Source organism: Sardina pilchardus, chromosome 8 (assembly GCF_963854185.1).
Source record: "Sardina pilchardus chromosome 8, fSarPil1.1, whole genome shotgun sequence".
In the NCBI taxonomy this organism is placed as follows: Eukaryota; Metazoa; Chordata; class Actinopteri; order Clupeiformes; family Clupeidae; genus Sardina; species Sardina pilchardus.
This window is the reverse complement of record NC_085001.1, coordinates 982,191-997,190: the sequence shown is the minus strand read 5'-3', so window position 1 is coordinate 997,190 and position 15,000 is coordinate 982,191. Positions and strand designations below refer to the sequence as shown.

Sequence of the window (15,000 nt, the reverse complement as noted above, 5' to 3'; positions counted from 1 at the left end):
GTGAAACACATGATGCCGACGTTAATGACCTTTACGCAAACAGAATCAAAGCTGCAGATGATTTCCCAAAATGCTCCAGATCTGCTCAGACAAGAGACTCATGTGAGCAGTGAGTTGAGAGTGATCAATAGGAATTGATTGAGCAGTGAGTTGAGGGTGATCAATAGGAATTGATTGAGCAGTGAGTTGAGAGTGATCAATAATTGATTGTCGGGAATATTGGCAGTGGACATGCAGCTGATGACCTTGACTCCATATAGACCATAGATATATAATATATGTCTATGATATAGACGGACTCATATAGACCATAGATACATATATATGTCTATGATATAGACGGACTCATATAGCCCATAGATATATATACTGTATGTCTATGATATAGACGGACTCATATAGCCCATAGATATATATACTGTATGTCTATGATATAGACGGACTCATATAGCCCATAGATATATATACTGTATGTCTATGATATAGACGGACTCATATAGCCCATAGATATATATACTGTATGTCTATGATATAGACGGACTCATATAGCCCATAGATATATATACTGTATGTCTATGATATAGACGGACTCATATAGCCCATAGATATATATACTGTATGTCTATGATATAGACGGACTCATATAGCCCATAGATATATATACTGTATGTCTATGATATAGACGGACTCATATAGACCATAGATATATACAGTATACTGTATGTCTATGATATAGACGGACTCATATAGACCATAGATATATATACTGTATGTCTATGATATAGACGGACTCATATAGACCATAGATATATATACTGTATGTCTATGATATAGACGGACTCACCCAGCGTTCCGATAGTGCCATTGTTGTCAGAGTACACCGGCTGCAACATCTGCAGGAAAACAGAGATAACATATATGAATGAGCCCCCCCAACACACACACACACACACACACACACACACCAAATATTTGACACATTTGGTCCTAATTATCTCAATAACATTGTACACATTCTACATTAGCATTGAGCTGCCAACACTGGAGGAGGTGATCAGAGAACACACTGAACATGTCATAAATAATATCATGAACTGCATTTTATTAAATATACACATAACAAATCTCTCAAATATACATTATAGTCTACATGTTTATCCCACTGCTTGGTCGAATGTCCCATTGTTCTGCGTTCTTTAGAGCAGGTAGTAATCGCATGCTATGTGCACCTATGAAGTTCTGCGTTCTTTAGAGCAGGTCATAATCGTATGCTATGTGCATCTATGAAGTAGCTCCACTCTTTTGGTCGCATCACACTTGTGTATTAATTTGTAGAACTTCTGGTGAAGTTTAAAAGAACTGTCATGTTGCATGTCATGAGCTGTAAACTAGTGGTGTTCAGAACATAACAACATTGTAGCAACATTGTAGCATATGACGGAGGTGGATCTGCATGGCAATAGGCGGAGTAAACTAGTGATGTTCAGAACAGAACAACATTGTAGCATATGATGGAGGTGGATCTGCATGGCAGTAGGTTAAGTAAACTAGTTCAGAACAGAACAACATTGTAGCATATGATGGAGGTGGATCTGCATGGCGGTAGACTAAGTAAACTAGTGATGTTCAGAACAGAACAACATTGTAGCATATGATGGAGGTGGATCTGCATGGCAGTAGGTTAAGTAAACTAGTTCAGAACAGAACAACATTGTAGCATATGATGGAGGTGGATCTGCATGGCGGTAGACTAAGTAAACTAGTGATGTTCAGAACAGAACAACATTGTAGCATATGACGGAGGTGGATCTGCATGGCAGTAGGCGAAGTAAACTAGTGATGTTTCAAAGCTAAGGTTCATCAGAATCCTGGGATATGTTCCCTTGACAGCAGAAGAGATGGAACTTACCACTGGCCTTTAGCCATAGCAACCATCCATTTAGAACTAACCACTGGCCTTTGGCCATAGCAACCACCCATTTAGAAATAGTAACCAAGATTCTAGAGCATAGCGCCCTATGACCTTTGCTAGTACATTCCGTTCTCATTTAGATCCATACATTCAAACTGACAACAACAACAACCCCCCCCCCCAGCCATGTCTCTGTATGTATTCATAGGTATGCGGGGGCAAGGACTGAAGCTAGCTGACAACACATGACGTGTCTCCTGAGGGGGGGAGGGGCATGCGGTGGAACAGAACTGACACTCCTGAGGGGGGGAGGGGCATGCTGTGGGACAGAACTGACACTCATGCTGTGGAACAGAACTGACACTCCTGAGGGAGGGAGGGACCTGCTGTGGAACAGAACTGACACTCCTGAGGGAGGGAGGGACATGCTGTGGAACAGAACTGACACTCCTGAGGGGGGGAGGGGCATGCGGTGGAACAGAACTGACACTCCTGAGGGGGGGAGGGGCATGCTGTGGGACAGAACTGACACTCCTGAGGGATGGAGGGACATGCTGTGGAACAGAACTGACACTCCTGAGGGAGGGAGGGGCATGTTGTGGAACAGAACTGACACTCATGCTGTGGAACAGAACTGACACTCCTGAGGGGGGGAGGGACATGCCGTGGAACAGAACTGACACAGCTCTTCCTACACGGGAACCCAGGGCTGCCTACCTGCCCCAGCTGGGCCTGACACACGGCTCCCTTAATATGCATGAAGGTCACCAGTGCCCCCAGAGCAGGGCATTAAGCTAGTCTCCACTACCCCCGAACAGGGCATTAAGTCCGTCACCATTGCCCCTGAGCAGGGCATTAAGCAGAGAACATCTCTAATAAAGTCACTTGGCACCACATGCTGCCAGAGAATGCCTCCTGCCAAGGGCCTCAGCCAGGAACAGCCCACCACCACCCCCCGAAACCCAGCTGCACACACACACACACACACACACACACACACACACACACACACACACACACACACATTTTGAGATCTACACCCCCAGCAAGAAGCACCCTGCACTTAAGCCCAGCCGTAGCCTCAAAAGAGAGCGGCTATTGAGGCTAGTGACCCCCTGCTCTGCTATAGAACTCCTTAAAGGTTCTTCTAAGCATGTGAAAAGGCTTCATTAAAACCTCCGCAGCTGAAGAGATGCTGTACGGCTAAAGAGCTGAAATGGTCTGGAACAGAACCCTCCCAAGTTCTAACGAGGATCTGTACGGAACATGAGCTGAGGTCAAGCCAGAGCTACAGGACGAGTCACATGACGTATCAGGAACCAGAGGAGAGGGAGGACGCAGTGCTCTCTGATGGTGATCTTGTACTCTTAGACTTTTATGGGTTGTATCAGTTTGCGAATAAGTATATTATCCAGTATATTATCCAATAGGATTCTCTTGCTTTTGTAATCGCTTACTCTATTTTCTCATTCTTGTTTATTCTATTAATCAAGTGATTGAGCCCAAGCATGTCCACTTTTAACTGCCACGGATCTGGCTAGCAGCGCCTTGGGTTCCGCCCGTTTAACTGCCACGGATCTGGCTAGCAGCGTCTTGGGTTCAGCCTCAAGCTTAAATCAGAGGACTGCTGTTCTGCATGTTGAAGGCTCAGAGGTTAGTCAGGCCTACCTGGTTGCCGGGGTTGACGGGTGAGAGGATGATGTAGTTGTCCCCGTTTGATGAGGTCACGCGTGTTCCCTTCAGCGTTGTGGTTCTGGTCTTGTAGTCGTTGTCCTCCACCCTCTTGTCCCTCCAGGGCCACGCTCCGTCCAGGAACCCCCCCGACCCCCCCGACCCCCCTGACCCCTCCATGCCCCCTGACCCCTCCATGCCCCCCGACCTCTTCTTGCGGCTGCCCCGCTGGCCCAGGGGGTTGGACAGCAGAGGGGGGGGGGTCTTGTCCGCTCTCTTGGCCGTGGGGGAGAGCGTGTCGTAGGCAGGGGTCTTGTAGGAGGGCTGGTGGATGAGGCCCTCGAAGTAGGGCTTCATAACGGGCCCCGTACGCCACACCACCATCGTGATCTCACTACGACAACTCCTGGGGGTGGGAAAGAGAGAGAAGAGGGGGGGATGGGAGGGGAGGGGGGGGGGAGAAAAGACAGAGAAGAGGAGGGGAAGGGGGGGGGAAGAAAAGACAGAGAGAGAAAGCTTTTAGATGTCCTGTTTTCTACTTTGCAGGTGTCTGTGTTTAAGTATTATTGCCTTTCCTACTCCTTGCTACTGTTCACACACCGAACAGTTGAGAGTTGAACCCACAGGGCAACACAAACAGAGCCGTGTACCAGAGCGAACAGTTGAGAGTTGAACCCACAGGGCAACAGAAACAGAGCCGTGTACCAGAGCGAACTGTTGAGAGTTGAACCCACAGGGCTACACAAACCGAGCGGTGTCTGCCAGCTTTGCCCCATCTTTGCAGAGGTTCAGTTTACTCTCTTAACAGCCTCTGATGTGTCGTAGTACGGCTGAGCAGGTTTGGGTGAAAGCTTAATGGCCCAGTCTCCCCTCTCTGAGGAGGCGCACACATTACGTCGCACATCTCAACGCTATCCAGCAGGAACTCCGCTATCGCCAGGGGCCAACCGCTAACTAGCGTGGAAGGAGCAATCTCCCAAGTGGAAAATGGTGGTGCCAAATTGCCATGATCAACAGAGGCTCCCTTCCAGTAAAGAGAGAAATCCTCTTCAAGACAACATGATCTCAGTGAGCCAGCATTATGCAAAGGGCATTAGCACGGTTATCTACATTATGCCATCACTTCTATATCATATGAATTAGGACTGCTATAACATGAAATAGGACTACTAGCTAACATGTACCACTGCTACCTAACATGTATTAAGACTGCTATCTAATGCTAACATGTATTAGCACTGCTATCTAAGACTGTTAGCTAACATGTATTAGCACTGCTATAACATGTATTAAGACTGCTAGCTAATATGTATTAGCACTGCTATATCTGAATCTGAAGAAGACCACGCGGTCGAAACGTCATTACTATTCTGTGCTAAAGAAAAGAAAATATAACTGAAAAGAAATAAAACTAAAAAGAAGGATTTCAAGTGTGCGAACCTTTTTTAATTTTTTATGATTTACCCTTGTTCGGCACCTTGACCTGGGATGTGCACAAACTTTTTTACTCTATTTGTTAGCACTGCTATATAACATGTATTAGGACTGCTAGCTAACATGATGTATTAACACTGCTATATAACATGTATTAGCACTGCTATATAACATGTATTAGCACTGCTATATAACATGTATTAGGACTACTAACAAACATGTATTAGCACTGCTATATAACATAGCACTGCTATATAACATGTATTAGGACTATTACCTAAAATGCATTAAGACTGCTATCTAATGCTAACATGTAGTAGCACTGCTATCTAAGACTGCTAACATGTATTAACACTGCTATAACATGTATTAGGACGGCTAGCTAACATGTATTAGCACTGCTTTATAATATGCATTAGGACTACTATATAACATGTATTAGCACTGCTATAACATGTATTAGGACTGCTAGCTAACATGCATTAGGACTACTATAACATGCATTAGGACTACTATATAACATGTATTAGCACTGCTATAACGTGTGTGTGTGTGTGTGTGTGTGTGTGTTACCTGATGGCGTGAGCGAGGTCCACACATTTCCAGTGTTCTACGGGCTGGCCGTTGAGCTGCAGGAGTGTGTCCATCTGCTGCAGACCTGCCTGATGGGCGGGACCTCCTGCGTGGGGATCAAAGTAGCAGCAGAGTCAACACACCACCTCAACACACACACACACACACACACACACCACCAAGACACACACACACACACACACACACACATCACCCAGACATACACACCACCTCAACACACACACACACACACACAGACACACACACACACACACACACACATCACCAAGACAAATACACACACATCACCCAGACATACACACACACACACACACACACACACACACACACATCACCCAGACATACACACACAGACACACACAGACACAGACACACACACACACACAAAGGGTATGGCCGTATGACTGACCTGGGTCCACAGCCTGTACGCGCACAGGAGAGTCGGAGCAGATGGTGAATCCGTAGCCATCTTTTCCTCTGTGGACGGTCACCTTGGGGACAGACACGTGGAGGACAATTAGACTCCTAATCAGAGCACATTAGTCCCCTGAACCTGAACACAGTCTCTAGGGACTATCATTTAGTCCCCTAAACCTGAACACATCCTCTAGGGACTATCATTTAGTCCCCTAAACCTGAACACAGTCTCTAGGGACTATCATTTAGTCCCCTAAACCTGAACACATCCTCTAGGGACTATCATTTAGTCCCCTAAACCTGAACCCATTTCCGCGTTCTGTTTTTGCAAAGGGGAGGGGGCGAAATACCCCTTTAAGCAGACCTAGAAAGTGACGTTACATTTGAACTGAACTGCTTGCCGATCGATATCCCACTATGACGTCTTTGCGACACGCCTCTTTAAGCAGACAGGAACTGTTCGAAGTTTGCCTCCATAGAGATGCATTATGTTGCTCTATCTTGTCAGTAATGAAAGATCTATGGTGTCAGATACGGTTCTTACACACACGCTTCATTCAGTGAGCCCACTCACCCTCCCAACCCAAATCTCCCACCACATGTAAGGTCATCTGTTGAAGCCCTAATTTCCACTCTGAAGCTGGACCACCCTACTAGCCTGGACAAATCTCCTACCACATGTTAGGTCATCTGTTGAAGCCCTAATTTTCACTCTGCAGCTGGAACACCCTACTATACTAGCCTGGACAAGCCAGCCCAAGTCACCTCCCTGTGTTTTGCTTCCAAACTTAAATTCTGAATAGAATTTTGAGTACGGCTATGTCAGGCTAGGAACACCCTTCAGTTTTAAAAGTCAATACGCACGTTCATAAGTAGCACCCATGGGCCTTGCCTTTCATCAGCCACCTCCGAGCTATCTTAACTTCAACCCAAACACCAGCTCCTCTAAAATGATTATTCAAACCCAAACACCAGCTCTTATGACTGTAGAACCCAAACACCAGCTCTATAGAACCCAAACACCAACTCTTATGACTGTAGAACCCAAACACCAGCTCTTATGACTATATAACCCAAACACCCGCTCATATGCCTGTAGAACCCAAACACCAGCTCTGTAGAACCCAAACAACAGCTCTTATGACTGTAGAACCCAACCACCAGCTCTTATGACTGTAGAACCCAAACACCAGCTCTTATGACCATTTGAATCCAAACACCAGCTCTTATGACTGTAGAACCCAAACACCAGCTCTTATGACAGAACCCAAACACCAGCTCTTATGACTGTAGAACCCAAACACCAGCTCTTATGACTGTAGAACCCAAACACCCGCTCATATGCCTGTAGAACCCAAACACCAGCTCTGTAGAACCCAAACAACAGCTCCTATGACTGATTGAAGCTAATATCAAGCTCTTAAATGATTCCTTGACACTAAACAATCTTAATTCATTCATTGAATTCATTGACTGTATCATGTGATGGACTCAGACGCCATTTCCAGCGTCATCTGAGCTCCCCCACTGGCTGCTCATGTTCTCATGCTCGTGAGACCCTCAGGAAGCCTCTCGGGCCAGCACTGGGTCAGCCTATTGTGTGGGCCAGAGCCATTGTCTTCCCTGCCGCCAGCCTCACTCTGCTCCGCTGTGGGAACCGCGTGTGTGTGTGTGTGTGTGTGTGTGTGTGTGTGTGTGTGTGTGTGTGTGTGTGTGTGTGTGTGTGTGTGTGCGCGTGTGTGTGTGTGACTCCAGCAGCACTGGCAGATCCCCATTCTCCAGCCTTGAGACGCTCCTTGAACAACACGAGTCCACAATCCATTAATGATGAGCTGCGGCTCGGTGCCATAGGGGCCATGCTGCTGCTGCTGCCATTTGCTCAGCTGAGCCAGAGCAAAGTCTACATGACTCACTCATGCCCGCGGGGCCCGGGCCACCCCTCCATCCTGAACAAACCCTTTAGGTGTAGCACTACAACACCCCTCAGAGTCTTTAGGTGAAGCTAACACACCTCCATAATACCCCTCAGACTATTTAGGTGTAGCTAACACCCCTCCATAATACCCCTCAGAGTCTTTAGGTGAAGCTAACACCCCTCCATACCCCTCAGACTCTTTAGGTGAAGCTCCATAACACCCTCCATAATACCCCTCAGAGTCTTTAGGTGAAGCTAATACCCCTCAGAGTCTTTAGGTGAAGCTAACACCCTCCATAATACCCCTCAGAGTCTTTAGGTGAAGCTAACACCCCTCCATACCCCTCAGAGTCTTTAGGTGAAGCTCCATAACACCCTCCATAATACCCCTCAGAGTCTTTAGGTGAAGCTAATACCCCTCAGAGTCTTTAGGTGAAGCTAACACCCTCCATAATACCCCTCAGACTCTTTAGGTGAAGCTAACACCCCTCCATAATACCCCTCAGACCCTTTAGGTGTAGCTAAAACCCCTCCATAATACCCCTCAGACTCTTTAGGTGAAGCTAACACCCCTCCATAATACCCCTCAGACTCTTTAGACGAAGCTAACACCCCTCCATAATACCCCTCAGACTCTTTCGGTGTAGCTCCATAACACCCCAGACTGCCCTCTGTCTGGTGAGAGAGCCCCAGCTCTCAGGGCAGTCCCACAGCATGATGTCTCCACTGCTACACCTGTAGTCAAGGGACACAGTATCCCCACAACCAGCTGCCCCCCCCCCACACTGAGGGCTGAAATGTCACAGCAGCGCTGGGCCAGGCTGGATATTGGGCTATGGAGTGCCCCCCCCCCCCCCCCCCCCCACCCCCGTGGGTGAGGGTTGCCGGGAGATGTGCTCGGCGCTCGCTGGCACAGGAGGAAACGGCGGAGCAGGAGAGAGCGGCGCAGCGGGCAGCGCGGCCGGGCGGCAGGACAAACAAGCGTCCAGAGACAATATTTGGACAGCACAAGTTAAAATGTCAATTCAGATCCCCCAGCCAACACAAACACACAGACAGGCAACGAGTCAGAGAGCTAGAGAGTGAGTGAGTGTGAGTGTGTGTGTGTGTGTGTGTGTGTGTGTGTGTGTGTGACTGAGAGAAAGGTATGTGTGTGAGAGTGTGTGTGTGTGTGTGTGTGTGTGTGTGTGTGACTGAGAGAAAGGTGTGTGTGTGTGTGTGTGTGTGTGTGTGTGAGAGAGAGAGAGAGAGAGAGAGAGAATGTGAGTGTGAGAGAGAGAAATGTTGAGCTAACATAAGTGACTGCACTACAACAAAGCGAGCCCTGCTGACAGCCCCCCCCCCCCCACACACACACACTCTCACACATCACTCCTCTTCACTGTGTTTGGCTAAAGGTCTGCAAACACACACACTCCGAGTGAAATAATTCATTACCCAGAACATCAGGGGAAAGTGCCCCTCTTCTCCAAGTTCTGTAGGAACCATATGTGTCGTCAGTCTCACACACACACACACACACACACATACACACACACACACACACACACACACACACACACACACACACACACACACACACACACACACACACACACACACACACACACACACACACACACACACACACACACACACACACACACACACACACACACACACACACACACACACACACACAGTCCCCTGCCTGTACTCCTTTGACCCTTTTTCCCTTTTTAAGGGTGCAGCGCTGTAGCATTGCTTTTAAACACATCTACATATTTCAGGCAGAAATCCCAGAGGGCCTCTTGTGCTAAACCAACTCTTCCATTCCACTGCCCACTATCACTCCTACCTACCCCCTTATCCCACACACACACACACACACACACACACACACACACACACACACACACTTCCAGTATCACTCCTACCCCCCTTATCCCACACACACACACACACACACACACACACATTTCCAGTATCACTCCTACCCCCTCACACACACACACACTAATTTCCAGTACCTCACTCCTACCTACAGTACCCCTTTATCCCACATACACACACACACACACTCATTTCCAGTATCACTCCTACCCTCTTACCCCTCCAGCAGAAGTGGTGAGCCGCACACACACACTTATCTCCTTCTCAAATACACAGAAGGCACTACAGATTCACACACCGCCGCAGCAAATCAAAGCATGCCAAAGAGTCACACACACCACAACACACCAGACACACATCTTAAGCCACACACACCACCATCACACACACCACAACACACCAAACACACATCTTAAGCCACCAACACCACCATCACACACACCACAACACACCAACCAAACAAACATCTTAAGCCACACACACAACACCATCACACACACCACAACACACCAGACAAACATCTTAAGCCACCAACTCCACCAACACCATCATCATCACCATCCTCATCTTCATCCTGACCCTGAGGATGACTGCAGTGGTTTCCCTGACGCTACTGTCCACTCTGAAGAGCAGAGGGGTCACTCACAAACCTTAGGCAGATTGCGCTCGATGCAGAAGTGGCATAGTCCATGGATGGTGTGCATATTTCACCCACGTCTTCACATGGAAGGAACGCTGAATGGCATGTTCCGTGTTCTGTGTGTCTTCACATGTAAGGAACGCTGAATGGCATGTTCCGTGTTCTGTGCGTCTTCACATGTAAGGAACGCTGAATGGCATGTTCCGTGTTCTGTGTGTCCTCACATGTAAGGAACGCTGAATGGCATGTTCCGTGTTCTGTGTGTCCTCACATGTAAGGAACGCTGAATGGCATGTTCCGTGTTCCTCTCCCATAGAGCAGTGCTCAGGTACCGTGCAGCGGTGTAGGAGTATGAGAGAGTGTGTGTGTGTGTGTGTGTGTGTGTGTGGGGGGGGGACATGCCCACTCATGGGAACTAGGCGGGCAGATGAATAGCAGGAAGTCACCTTCCAACCCCCCCCGGCGACCAGCAGCCTCGTGCTGGCCCACGATAAGCCGCTCCGCTTCCTGAGCTCACACACACACACACACACACACACACACACACACACACACACACACACACACACAACAAATCTACAGCACCACTGTCTCTCTCTCTCCCTCTCTCCCTCTCTCCCTTACACACACACACACACACACACAAACAAACAACGCAATACAAAAGCCAAATAAAAAAGTAAAAAGCAAAAAAACACAAAAACAAGCACAGGCACAAGATAACAAACACACACACACACACACACACACACACACACACACACACACACACACACACACACACACACACACACACACACACACACACACACACACACACACACACACACACACACACACACACACACACACACACACACACACACACACACACACACACACACACACACACACACACACACACACACACACACACACACACACACACACACACACACACAGCAGCTATAAACTCCACGTATAGCCCAACCACTTGATCTCCCTGATAACACACCGCACTGGATCAGAATCTCAACTACATATTGTAGTGACGAGATGCAGACAAGTCCTTGAATCAAGTTATTCGTAAAACACTGACCCATTGCACAAGGACTCGGATGTATCCACATTATTTCAAATATATTTTCATATCTGTCATTATCTCATATCTAGGATGGAGTCCTGAGTGTGATGTATATTAAGTGTGTATATGTGCAGGATGGAGTCCTCTCTCCCTCTCCTCTCCTCTCCACTCCTCCCTCTCTTCTGCTCCCTCTACTCCCTCTCCTCCCTCTCCACTCCTCCCTCTCCACTCCTCCCTCTCCTCTACTCCCTCTCCTCCCTCTCCTCTCCTCCCTCTCTTCTGCTCCATCTCCTCTCCTCTCCACTCCTCCCTCTCCTCCCTCTCCTCCCCTCTCCTCTCCACTCCTCCCTCTCTTCTGCTCCCTCTACTCCCTCTCCTCTCCACTCCTCCCTCTCCTCCCTCTCCTCCCCTCTCCTCTCCACTCCTCCCTCTCTTCTGCTCCCTCTACTCCCTCTCCTCCCTCTCCTCTCCTCCCTCTCCACTCCTCCCTCTCCACTCCTCCCTCTCCTCCCTCTCCACTCCTCCCTCTCCACTCCTCCCTCTCCACTCCTCCCTCTCCACTCCTCCTCTGGTCAGGAGTGGCAAGCACAGATAAGTCACACACACACTGGTCAGTGCAGATAAGTCACACACACTGGTCAGTGCAGATAAGTCACACACACACACACTGGTCAGTGCAGATAAATCACACGCACACACACTGGTCAGTGCAGATAAATCACACACACACACACTGGTCAGTGCAGATAAATCACACACACACACACACTGGTCAGTGCAGATAAATCACACACACACACACACACACACACTGGTCAGCGCAGATAAATCACACACACACACACACTGGTCAGTGCAGATAAGTCACACACACACACTGGTCAGTGCAGATAAGTCACACACACACACTGGTCAGTGCAGTGGTCAGCACCAGCACTTCCGATCGCAGCTCCGGCGCTCACGTCTCGGCCTTTTCCCTTTTCCCATCTTTGTCTGCGGAGAAAGGATCACGGGGGCTACCATGGGAACTACATCACACACACACACACACACACACACACACACACACACACAGAGAGAGTGAGTGGGTGACTAGGGGGGTTGGGTGTTGGCTGATGGCTTGACAATAACACCAAACCCAAACATCATGTCGTCGTCCCCCACACACACACACCTCCCCATTCTAAAGGATCTCACACACACACACACACAGACACACACACACAGACACACACACACACACACACACACACACACACACACACCTCACCATTCTGTACACACAGCCCCTCCCCATTCTAAGGGATCATCACAGCACAGAATTCCTCTGCTTTTCCCATCATTAGGGGAGGACTCCACACAAAGCTCCATCTACTACGACTCCACCCTCTCCTCCCTCTCCTCTCTTCTCCACCCTCTCCTCTCTTCTCTTTTCTTCCCCCTGCCTCTCCTCTCCTCCTCTTTCTCTTACCCCTCTCCTCTCCGCCTATCTCCACTCCTCCATCTCCTCTCTTCCTCCACCTCCTCTCCTCCTGCTCTCCTCTCCCTGTTCACTCTCTTCTCCATCTATAATTTTTCTTCCCCTCTTTTCACTCTCTCTCTCTCTCCTCTCCTCTTCATCCCTTTATTTGTGTCTCCCCTCTCTAATGAACTCTCTTCTCTCTCTTCTCTCTCTTAACTCAAGAACGTTTCAGTAACATTACTGCCAAAGCGCAATCACACACACCGCCGGCCAGAGGTTTGGGGTCACACAGACGTGTCCATTCCGTTCCATCATACACAGAGACCAGCTGAGGTCAGCACATCACACTTCTGAACTTGCATTACGGAGTATATGCCACAATAAAACATTGCTGTAAAATGTTGAACAAATGATGGAAGATTAAGTAAAATAAAGCATCAGATCACTTTACTCTTCTCCTCTCTCTGTTCTCTTCTATTCTTCTCCTCTTCTCTCTCTCCTTCTCTTCTCCTCTCATCACTTTTCTCTTCTCCTCTCTTCTCCTCTCTCTGTTCTCTTCTCTTCTTCTCCTCTCTTCTTCTCTCTCCTTCTCTTCTCCTCTCTTCTCTTCTCTCTCTCCTCCTCTTCTCTTCTTCTCCTCTCTTCTCTCTCGTCCTCTTCTCTCCTCCTCTTCTCCTTTCTTCTCTCTCCCCCTCTCTCGTTTCTCTCCTCTCTTCTCTCCCTCACTCCCCTGCTCCATTCCTCTCCTCCCTCTCTCCTCCTCTCTTCCGTGCGTCCAGCTGACTGCTCTTCACTGCTCAGATGCTGAGGGCCACAGAGGTGACTCACTCCAACCTTTGGCTGCTAATCGCACACACGCTGCACACACACACGCAAAGGCCAGCGCCCCGACCCACACACACACACACACACCATCGCATCGGCCCCGCAACAACACGCACGGCCACTCTGTGCAGAGGTGTGTGTGTGTGTGTGTGTGTGTGTGTGAGCAGCTCTTTTGTTTTTGAACAGGAGGGAAAGACCACAACAAGCAGAAAGTGACCACAACTGGTCCATTGTATGAGTGTTTCCTGTGCTGTATGGATATGAGGCTTTCCTCTCCTCCGCTGTGTGTGTGTGTGTGTGTGCGCCACTCTAATCATATTGGATACACACACACACACACACACACCAGCCTTTTGTTCCCCAGCGCACCATGTGAAGCCCATTTACCTACTGCACACCAATCAGTCCTGCCAAGACATGCACACAATGACAAACGCAATATGCACTTTACACATCACTGCGCACACACACACACACACACACACACACACACACACACACACACACACACACACACTGAACGTGTCTATGTTCTCTCTCTCTCTCTCTCACACACACACACACACACACACACACACACACACACACACACACACACACACACACACACACACACACACACGCACACACACTCATTATTGTACTTCATATATGGCTGGTATCTGCACAATCACCACACACAGTCATTTTTTAACTTTATGTATAGCTGGTATCTACACAGTTGCAACGCACACACACATTATTGTACTTTATGTATGTCTCGTATTTGCACAATGACAACACACACATACACACACACATTATTATATATTTTTTATATGTCTAGTATCTGTACCATTCTAACACACGCAGTAATTATATCTTTGTCATTATACTTTATAAGGATCATGTTACTGTTACTCTTATGAGGACCACAGATAAATCCTGACCCCGACCCTTGACCCTTGACCCTTGACCCTGACTCTGACCTCAGGATGAGGATGCAGACGGCCACCAGTGTGTAGGCAAACAGAGTTCCAATGGACATCATGTCCACCAGGGCCTTCAGGTCAAACACCAGGGCCATGACAGCTGCAAGGCAGGAAACACTATAATGAGGATCACTGACAGGAAACACTTTAAAGAGGATCACTGACAGGAGACACGTTAATGAGGATCACTGACAGGAGACACGTTAATGCAGATTAAAGGGACC

The 15,000-nt window shown here is 48.2% G+C and overlaps 1 protein-coding gene across 1 annotated transcript in view; it reads right to left on the bottom strand.

The window, feature by feature from the left end:
• The window catches only part of LOC134089357 (regulator of G-protein signaling 3-like), a 26,712-nt gene extending 16,041 nt beyond the window's left edge, over positions 1-10,671 (bottom strand). Inside the window, exons 1-5 of the mRNA XM_062543797.1 lie at positions 10,466-10,671; positions 6,021-6,102; positions 5,591-5,696; positions 3,581-3,989; positions 845-893 (exon numbers count right to left, since the gene is read on the bottom strand). Coding sequence (XP_062399781.1) covers positions 845-893; positions 3,581-3,989; positions 5,591-5,696; positions 6,021-6,102; positions 10,466-10,519 — 700 coding nt within the window. The 5' untranslated portion in view covers positions 10,520-10,671. The remainder of the gene's footprint in view (positions 1-844; positions 894-3,580; positions 3,990-5,590; positions 5,697-6,020; positions 6,103-10,465) is intronic.
• Between the last annotated feature and the right edge of the window lie 4,329 nt (positions 10,672-15,000).